This window comes from Symsagittifera roscoffensis, chromosome 8 (genome assembly GCF_963678635.1).
Source record: "Symsagittifera roscoffensis chromosome 8, txSymRosc1.1, whole genome shotgun sequence".
Lineage (NCBI taxonomy): Eukaryota > Metazoa > Xenacoelomorpha > Acoela > Convolutidae > Symsagittifera > Symsagittifera roscoffensis.
The window spans coordinates 49,323,777-49,334,482 of record NC_087069.1 but is presented as its reverse complement, the minus strand read 5'-3'; the positions used below and the strand labels follow the sequence as shown (position 1 = coordinate 49,334,482).

Below are 10,706 nucleotides of genomic sequence, written 5' to 3'. Positions count from 1 at the left end.
TTTGCTAAAATATAAATTTTACGAAAAAATTTTTTGCATGCAAAGTTTGACTTTTTGTGTTTATAACGTAGTCCAGGATGAGTTTTTCACCCAAAAAATCCAAAAATCACAAGAAAGTGTTTCTTTTTGTAAACACGGTTATTATCTTTTGTTTCAATTGCTTAAATAAAAATAAATTTATAAAAAACAGGTCTTTTTTCTCAACCATCAAAATTTTCAAACTAAAATTTATCTAACCATATTCTAAAAGTTACACTTTTAGTATATAATTCCATGTGAAAATGTTATAATTAATTTTGAGGTCTAAAATCACCAAATGCAGTTAATCTGCGTGATAACTGCTAGTTACAATCTCGGTTTTCTTATGACAAAAAATCCTTTGTTAGTGTTTCAGTTGAAACACGAAATTTCGAAACAAAATTTTTTTTGTATTTTCAATTATGGAGAAAATCCTCGTCACATAATTTCATGGTATGGAAAAAATGCTTTGATACAATTTCATTTATGGAAAAAATGCTTAATTTGCTATTTTCATACACTTATTTTTGCTCTATGAAAGTGTATGATAAGCATTTTTTTTTTAAATGAAATTTGTATGATAAGCATTTTTTGTCAACCCTGATACAATGTACCATAACTAATCCTGTTTAAGAATGCAGCTTCTGCTCAATTTGTAGGGCGCAAATCACTAGCGGTTAAGTCCAAGTAAGATTTTCCATGATAACCATTAATCTCGGTCAGTGAAAACGAATTTCAGATAATGTTCAGACTTTTAATGAGGATTAATTTAAAATATTAGGCTCGGAAAACTAATACTTGAATTGTTTTAATACGTAAACTTACCAATTTTGAACGAATTTTGCCATGCTTTGGTCAAATAACCATAAATATAAGAAACGAACGATAAATTTTGAAGTTTGTGTTATTTTTCAAGTAAATTTAATCTTTTGTCGGCAATTTTCTGACCGATAGAAATAACAAAGAACGTTAAAATTTTCTAAAAGACATCTATTGGTAAATTTTTTCAAGTTCATCAAGCCTCACGCCAGCATGTTAAAAAAAACGACCGTTAACTTTTCGCATATCTTTAAATCAGAACAAAAAAGTCTTATCTTAAAGCTTTTTACCACCATTTTTGACATTCCCACATGGAACAAAAATGCGATATAATTTTTTTGCTACACAGATTTCCAAATAAATGCAGATCAAAAATAATGCGGATCAAAATGCAGTTCAAAGTTTCTTTTTATGAAAATAAGCTAACTCATTTTAATATTTATGCACTTACAAGTTTTGATTTATTCATAAGCAGTTATATCAGCTTACTAAGGCTCAACTAACCAAAGTGATAAATTAAGTGCAAATGTAGATTTAGCTAATGAAAAATGGGAGGTTCTTGAGTTTAAAACTATCTAAGTTATGTCTGAGAGCAAGTTGAGATGAACTACGCCTCATACTAAGTGACACCACATTTTTTTCAAAATGTTTATTTGGTGTCATGCTATCTCCATTCAGATTTAAGCAATGTAAAAGTTGACCTCATAAGAAACTTTTAAAGACTTTTAGAAAAAATAGCAAAAAAATTACTTGTTCACACAACACATTATAACATTATAACTATCTCACGCCTTCTGTATGAAATATCAGAGAAGCTGAAGTTAAGGAGCTGGAACAAAGCCTTGTTCGAAACCAGTATTCTGTTCAAAAAAATTTCATGTCGAATAATAATTAATTCGTGAAAAAAAGTGTACCAGCAAACTCTTAAAACACTGTGTGAATTGTCACGAAAAAATTCCCTTCCTCGAAGTATTCAAGTTTTATGGGAGATTTAATTCATCTGCCAAGTTTTCTTGAACAATTCTGCAAATTTGGTTTTCTCTTTTTATTTTGAAATAAAATAAAATTAAAATAAACAACACAATACTTGAGTTTCTGGTCTCAGATTTGTTCTTTGGAATTTTGATGAAATTGGCTTTCTCTTTTTTGTCCAAAAAACATTGCTCAACTTTGTAAGCTCCCCGGAGTCAGTGTCTTGCAAAAAATTGATTATGGTAGATTTTAGTTTTGATTCTTACGATTAATGTTTTTGATACGCGTAGACGAAAAAAAATCACTTTTATCAATAAAACTGGGTAATTTTTTACCCTTTGAGCATTGCGATGATTCGCTTGTCATAACTGATCGCATGAATAATTTTGGCATGGATGATTCTATTGGGTTTGGAAACCTGGTTTTTCAAAAATAAATTAAAAATTGTCAATTTTTTTTAGAAATAGTCAAAATGTTTGTAAAAGCTACATTTTTCAACAGTCAAAATCATAAGAACTCACGCAAACCTGCTTCGCTTGCATAAACGCGCGACGTTTTCGTTTGGAAACTCGATGATCGCAACATACCAGGTTTTGAGTTGCGATAGTTGCAAGATACCATTTTTGATTCGCGATGGTTGCATCCAATTTAAATGGCAATTATTGCGACATAGTTTGCAGACCTTGGCCCAAGTGTATATAACTGAGCCGAAACATATTGATGAGGTAGTTTTATGCTACAGATTTAAAATAAAAATTGATTATTTAAGCTGTAAAAACATAGCTGAAGCGAATTTGGAAGTAACATGAGGAGTAAAAAATTGTCGAGTTTCGAAAATGAACTATCATGCAATTGAGAGACAAGAATCAGTCAAAAATCAAATTAATCGAATGTCATTCTCATGCGTACTAATAAAATTTCATAGAGCATTTGTTTCTCCATTTTTCAGAATGCAAACAACCAAAAAAACTTTTAAAAAAATGCCGCAGCAAGCGTCGAAAAATAAGTTTACTTAATTTTACATACAAAACCAGACCGCAGGAACGAAAAAGAAACACCTTTAACTAACAAATGGATACATCAGGTACAATCAACGTTCATTGCAAATTGAAGCTGCTAATTATCTTAAGCATATTGATGGCGGGTAAATTTCAAGCTTTTAACTATTGCTCCAGGTACTCTTGAAATAAGGGTACTACTTCAATGATTCATTTAAAAAAATTCTACCAGATTTAAAATTCTCACAGCCTGTTTCTGAATTTTTTGAATTTTTTGGATTTCTTTTCTGTGTTTTTGACTTTCTTTTCCTGTTTTGATTGTCATCGTCCTCTGGATTTTTATTCTTTATCGGATTGCCTGACCTTGTAGAAAAGATTATTTTGCTTCACGTTTTGATTGGTCTAAGCTTCATCTCAAATTGATTAGCTTGTCACCTTCATTTGCGATGCTCGTTCTCGTTTTCAACTATTTGTGATAGTTGCTGGAATTTTGAAAAAGCGCTTTCCAAGTTCAACAAGAGCTGCCAAAAATTTGCAATGCGAGCAGATTTTGTTGCAGAACAGTTTTTAACCTATAATTTTCCATGCTATTTGGATCACTTGAATTATTACTTGACTAGTTCGAAGATTGTTGCTCCTAATCGAGTCTACAAGTCGTTATTGTGAGCTTGCCTATTTCCGAGGAATTATATTCGATATGTTCTCAAATTTAATTCTTTTATTTCACTACCTTATGATTAAAAAGATCTTGAATTGTTTGTCACTCACCTTTTTCTTAACGGAATCAAAATAATTTTTGTCGAACCGAATCGGTTCAATTCTTCTTTCCGCAGTCAAAAACATTCCTCGGCCGAACACGCTCGAAATAATTTTTGGCGGTCAAACAATTTCTTTTCAAAATTTTCATCACTCAGTTGATTAATTTTCCTGATCGAACGCAATCGAAACTTCATTGCTCGATCGAATTTGTTTTGTCGAATAACCTCAATTTTCTTGCTCAGTGCCTTCATACTTTTTTAAGAACTGTTAAAAATGCTCAAATTTTAATCATTTCTTTGAAACTACAAATTGAAGCTGCACAAGTCAAATGCAATCAACTAGAGGCCAGACTACTGGGTGAGAATTTTTGCAATGGTACTGAAACTGCTGGTATTTCGAATACAACCCAATACTGCGACATAGTTTGCGGGCCTCGGCCCGAGTAATTGTAACTGAGCCAAAACAAAATGATGCGGTAGTTTTATGCTAATTAATTTTTTTAAAGTAATTATTCGAGCAGTAAAAACAAAGCTGAAGCAAGTTTGGAAGTTTCAGGCAGTGTAAAAAATGTCGAACATCGAAAACCAACTATCTTGCAATAGACAGACAAGAATCAGTCAAAAGTCAAATTAACCACATGAAACTCTCATTCGTACTGAGAAAATTTCATCGAATATCTATTTCTCATTTTTGCAGAAGGCAAACAACCAAAAAAGAAAGAAATAAAAACGCCTAAAGCATCAAAAATGAGTTTACTTAATTGCTTATTCAAAACCAGACCACAGGATTGAAAAAAAAATTTAAAAAAAAGAAATGATGCATCAGGTACGTCCACTGCAACTTAACTTCCATTGCAAATTGTAATTGCTTAATGTTTAATAATTTTTTTTAAAAATGATTGTAGGGTAAATATAAAGCATTTAACTCTTGAACGTTTAATGATCCATTTGAAAAATTTTCAAGATTTTTAAATCCCACTGTCTGTTTTTAAAGCTTTGCTTATGATTTTTTTTCGATTTTTTTTTGAAAATTCAGTATCATAAACAACTTAACCTTCATTGCCAAATGAAACTGTGAATTAGTTTAAACAAGTTGATGGCGGGTAAGTATCAATCTTTTAACTATCATTCCAGATGCTCTTGAAATGAAGGTAATACTTCAATGGTTCATTTGAAAATGCTCCCAGATGCTCCTTTCACGGCCTGTTTCTGAATGTTTTGGACACTTCGTTTTCTGGATTTTTGTTATTTATCAGGTTGCCTGACCTTGTAGATAAGATTGTTTTGTCTCACGCTTTAATTGGCTGAAGCTTCGTTCCGAATGGATCAACTTGTCTCCTATAATTGTGTTGAACGCCTCTGATCAGAAAGCGTTATCACAGAAAATCATTGAGCAAAATTTCTTATTTATTGATTTTTTAATCCAAAAGCTTAACTCTTTTTCAACTTTCTGATTGCTTTAATTTGTATCAGGATTTTCTTCCGACTACTCGGGTTTGGATCTTGTTTGAGTTCGGCAAATAATTATTACGACCTGGTATAGGGTAGTTCGGTGGAACTTTCTCCAATTTTGTCGGCACGATTGATTGCTCTATTGTAATAAACTTAGTCAAGTTATCAATAGTTTCACTGTAAATGATATTATTTCGATACGAAGTAGATTCGAAAGAAACTCCGCCCCAAATTTTTTAGACCAAAGTTATACCTCGGAGGTTTTGTGTTCCAGTTGACTTATCAACCTTTGTTCGGCTTAACTCTCAGCATTCCGAATCCGCTAGATAGAAGTTTTGCATTTTTCTGATGAAATTTCTTTTTTCTTCAGCTTGAGGGTTCGTTAATTTTTTTTCTGAAAACATGCGGTACGCTTTTTTTTATCAAAAAATTCAAATCGGCGAATGCCTTTCGAAGACCCGTTGTATCATCGGAGGTCCAATCTCTCATTTTATCTTTTGATTTTATAGTATCAACTTAGTTTGAAAGTTTTAATGGAATTAACCCAGGGTTTGTTTTTTGTTGGTTATGTAGACAACGATCACCAGAATGATGTTTTTTGGAAAACCAAGGATGGTTCCTCTCTGTTTTTGTTGTAAACTTGAAGCTCAACGCAAACTTTTACGAAAAACGAAACCGTTTTCAAACTCATGTAGCTACAGATTAATGGAAAAAATTGTATCAATGCTGTTGAATTTTTCGCTTTAGTGTTCTAACTTTCAAGGAATGCAAAAATTATGTATCTCGGTTGGTTTTTCGATCTAGAAAAATTGGAAAAAGAATTTTTGGTCATTCGGGGGTCGATCACTGAATTTTTAATCCACGCCTGATGCGCGAACCAATATGAAAAAGCTAACGCGAGTCTTTCCAACCTGCCCGGTTTGTTGTTTGATGCTAGAGTGTACCCGTCTTAAAGTATCTCATTTTGGAAAATTATTCCAAACTGAATTCAAGCAAGCTAATGGGTCTCAAAAATTCCATACACAACAAAAATTTTATCTTTTAAATTTTGATATTATCATTTTAAAATCCATAGTTTGTAAATGCTTGAAATACCAAAAAATATTCAAGGCCAGTTAAAGGGTAGTCGTAAAAATCAGAGTTTGGCCCTGATACGAGCAGTCTTATTATTATGATCGTAAGTTTTGAGCAAATATTATTACGTTAAAATGCGAGTTGAGGTAAAGCAAAAACTGCACACAGTGTATTTTTCCAGACTATTCCGAAATTTAATTCGCTATTTTGATCGAAAATTGTATACCATCTGAAAGTAAATGAAGTCTTCAAGCTACAAGTCAGTTTTACTTGTGATCAGTTTTTGAAAAAATTATCGGGGTTTGAAAATTGACAGTTCGGCTAGCTTTGGCATAATTGACGCACGAGATAGTTACTGCAATTAACGTGGTTAATTAGGCAGCTCATAAGTTGTTACGATTGTTTGAGGCAAGATATTTGGTGTTCAGACACTTAAAGAATCATTTTGTACTTGGCATAGCGTATAGGTATACTGATGTTTTCAAAAACTGTCTCAGAGACGTTGCAGTCACAATATTCAGGTTTTTGTCCTGATCCAAGCAGTCTTGTTGTACCCGTCCGATGACTTCTTATCTTAGTAAACCTTCACTTTTATGTCAAAATTCCAATCATCCCATCATTCAAACCGATTCATTATGTTGTTTTTCTGTTCCCGCAAAAGATCAGGTGTTTAATAATCACTCAGGACATCATCCACCATGGGAGCATGAGAAAAAAGCCCAAAATTAAAATTAGAGTTTGTCAGCGTTTAGTGTAGACATCGAGCTTCATTTGATTCTAATAATAACTGCGTCTCAAAACTATGTTTCAGTGGTATTGTAAAAAAAGAAAAGTGAAACGAAATTTTAAGCTTAAGAGTTTTTAACTTCTGTATTGCTAAGCTTCAAAAAATTGCAAGTTCAATTTAAACCCTTTGTTCTTTGTTCTAGTTTTTTGTTCTGGTTGTCGTGCTTTTTTATAATTAGAACCCAGTTTTTGAATTTAAAATGACCTTTTTGCTTCTAGTGTAACAACCGACATAAGTTTTTGTTCACTTCAGTTACATCAATTTTGAGCCGGTTTAAAACCTATGCTAGTATACGTGTTAACAGAGAGAAAAAATTTATTGCGCACAAGTCATAAAGGTTCGAATATCTTTTTTAATTGGAGCTCAGGCCAATAACATCTTTCAGTGTGCATAAAAAAATTAGACGAAAAAAACTAACTTTGAGTGGACAAATAAAACACCCTTACCGCAAACACTTTATCAATTTTTTAAAATTACGAGGTTAAACTGTGCACTGGATAGGCGCACATTTTGTATCTATGTGCTCCTAAAAATCAGAGGCAAGTCATTAAACATGTTACAAAATGTAACTGGATTCCACTAACAAACTTCTTTGGAATCTGCGTACATTATCTATAACGTAAAAATTCTCAGCAAATTAGTTTTTTCGTGGTTTCCGCAACGAGCGAATATGAATAGTTAACACGTATTTCTCAAATGTAAAGTGATTCTGCAAATTGTAAGCTGATTCCCTATAAGTTTAGCGGATTTCAGAAAAATAAGTGGATTGCAGTTTTGTTTGTTATACCGAACTGAACCAGTCCTGGCGTAGACAAGTCAGATCTATAGCTAGAAACTTTGTCTAGCAATTTCGGACTACAAATCACGGATTTATTTATTGTTTGTGAAATCCATTAACGCGGATATAACCCTTTAATGTTTGGATTAAAAGAAAATTTTACCTCATTTTTTCTTTTTTATCAGTATTTGAGACCAGAAAGCTGTTCATTCTCTCAGTACTTGAGATCGGAAGAGGGTTCACTTTTTTAGTATTTGAGATCGAAAAACTTTTCTTACTATCAGTATTTGCGAACAGAAACATGTTCATTCTTACAGTACTACAGCTCGGAAATATGTTCGTTATTTCAGTACATAAAATTTAGCTGGTGAGTTCAAACTGTTGGCAGTAATTGAGATTAAACTGCTGGATAGTTTGGCTGATGAACCACAAAATTTGATTTAACTTTATAATAAACTACCAGTCGTAACTATTCATGTACTATTTCTACTTTTTTTACTACATCTGCTACATCTGTTTTTTTTTGTTTTTTACTTCATCTATTTTTTTTTGTGGAATCCACAAACTGTTCTGGATTCCGCAAATACCATGGCGGTCTCCGTAAACTAACCTTACTGGAGCAATTTTGAGTAAAGTGTTTTGCTATGTTTTTGTGGAACTGCAAGACAAACTCAAAGCGAAGTAGCAATGCTGTGGATTCCACGACAAATCTGATTTTGGCCTGTTACGGAACTGGCTTAGAATTCGCAAAAAGCAAAGTTTGTCCTCGTAATGTTGTACAAGAAGCTTTTATCATCCCGTGACAATTAATGCCTTGTTTTGTTGCAACTTTTTTTTCAAGACAGTGGTTGATTTTCAGGGCTATCATAAATTTATAAGTAAATAACAGCATAATTATTGTAGTAGCACCAACAAACATGAGATATAAACAACACTAGTTAGCGATTTAGTAAAAATTATGCTCTATTTTACTGTAATTGTTTACTCAAACTGTAAGTTTTTACTGTAATACGACCTCAAGTTTCTAGTTGTTTCAATCGATCTACTAAACTGTATTCTTACAATGAATTGTCTCCAAACTTTTGAAACTGTTTTGTTGTTCTGTTTTTTAAGATTCTTTAATTCTATGCCATAATTTTTTGTCAACAGTTAGTTGAAGTCTGTATTACTTGTCAAGTACGTGTGAATGCAGAAAAGATCTAACAACTTCAGACTATTTCTACTGACGCAACGAAAATGCTCTGAATCTGTCGTAGCGCAACAGTTACGTTTGAGAACCGCAATTATAACCCAGTGAATTCCTTCGCTCTCAAATCTTTTGACCAACTCATCTGCTACACTCGCCGCTGTGTTGTTTCTCCAAAACCCACACATTTCTTCATGAACACTATCCACTGAGTGTTTTGCTTTGACCTTTGACGATAGATTTTGATACTGACTTATCCTTTTTTTTTAAATAACCCTACTTAACAAATTGAATAATAGCAAAGCTGATGCACAGGGGTGAATTTAGACCCTCTCTCAAGAATTCGATTCCTTGATCTCCATAAGGTCTCCCTTACACTATTCTGTCATATCCAGCTAATAAAAACTGATTTCAAATGATAAAGGTTAACTGAAAAAACCATCCTTAAAAATGACAAAAAGCACAAGCAAAAATGTGCAAGACTAAAATCGAAAAAATTCGATAAAAATTGGGAAAAACGGATGTTTAAAAGCTAATTGCATGAATTTTTTTGTCGGAAAAAATATACATTATTAGTTTCTTCCAAAATTTGGCAACCAGATTGGGGAGGGTGGTCGACTGCCCCGTCCTCCTCTCAATTCTGGTTGCCAAATTTTTCCAAAAGGTCCCCCATGTGGTATATTTTTACGAGATCCATTTTTGGCCGGCTAACATCAAAATTTTTCTGAAAGCGCCTTCGGCGCCAATATAACTAAATTTGAGGGGAAAATTTTTTCGAAAAATAAGGTCATTGTGTTTTCGGAGAGCTCAGCAAAAAAAAATTGTCGACAAAATTTTTTAATCTTTAATCTTCCTAGGAAACCCACCACACCCCCCCCCCCCCTAGAAAAATTTCTGCGCACGCCTTTGCTTTCTTTCATCGCTTTATGGTACAGTTTTAATTAAACAGAAAATGTATGCACAAGTATTCACATTTTTGTGATTTTTTTGTTCACGCATTTATGTTTCGTATGAAACATCTCGGAAAATCTAAACAATGGGGAAAAATAATTATTGGTTTTCTCAACTTAGATTCTTAGATTTTCAAGTTTTAATTTTTATGTCAGTAGAAACAAAATATATCGTCTTCCCTTTTTGTCATCGGTGCAATGTCCTCTTCTTTTTATCATAGATAAAGGTCCAGTAGCCACCCCCATATCCCACATGCAATCCTTGTTGAAATTTTTCCACTGAAACGATTCTCCGAAACCCGTTCTGACTCTTACGTTCCAGTCTTTGCCTTTTGGCTGTCCAAAAACAACCCACCAATTTTCTGAATTTAGAGCACTCAGACTCTCGATTGTCTGCATGATAAGGTCTGATTCATTTTGTTTCCGTAGTTTGCTCATTTTGGTCAGACTAGTTTCTGCAATTTGTTTCCATTTGGCTGAAACACAATTTTTCATTCACTTTATATATATATAAAGCGATAGTGGGAAAAAAGTAATAAAATTCAAGGAAAAAGAAAAAACAACCATCATGTACTTTAATAAAACTTCAACTTTTGAAATTAGAAAAAAAACATATGCCCCCCAAAAAATTTTTGAATTTCAGGAAAAAATTGTGATATGCGTTTTTTTTGATAAAATTAACCCAATTTGAGAATTTTGGTTTAGTAGGTTAGTTTCAATTCCACTGGTAATTATGAACAAAAGATTTTCACTATTTATCACTGTGAACTATGAAAAATACACTTTCGAAACAAGGGGTTTTCCCTACTTTTTCACTTTCCTTGTAAAAACACTGAACCTAAAAAGGAATCAAAAACCTAAAAAGTTTAATTTTTTATTGCTATAGTTAAATTTTTTATTGCATCAATTTTCAT

General features: G+C 32.7%; 2 protein-coding genes across 2 annotated transcripts in view; both read right to left on the bottom strand.

Moving 5' to 3' along the window:
* LOC134852981 (transient receptor potential cation channel subfamily M member-like 2) overlaps nucleotides 1-1,299 on the bottom strand; it is a 131,004-nt gene extending 129,705 nt beyond the window's left edge. Inside the window, exon 1 of the mRNA XM_063868880.1 lies at nucleotides 844-1,299. The gene's annotated coding sequence lies outside the window, so the exon portion shown is untranslated. The remainder of the gene's footprint in view (nucleotides 1-843) is intronic.
* Nucleotides 1,300-9,939: 8,640 nt separating this feature from the next.
* The window catches only part of LOC134853669 (cytadherence high molecular weight protein 2-like), a 67,384-nt gene continuing 66,617 nt past the window's right edge, over nucleotides 9,940-10,706 (bottom strand). Inside the window, exon 7 of the mRNA XM_063869679.1 lies at nucleotides 9,940-10,268. Within this exon, the coding sequence (XP_063725749.1) occupies nucleotides 9,940-10,268 (329 nt within the window). The remainder of the gene's footprint in view (nucleotides 10,269-10,706) is intronic.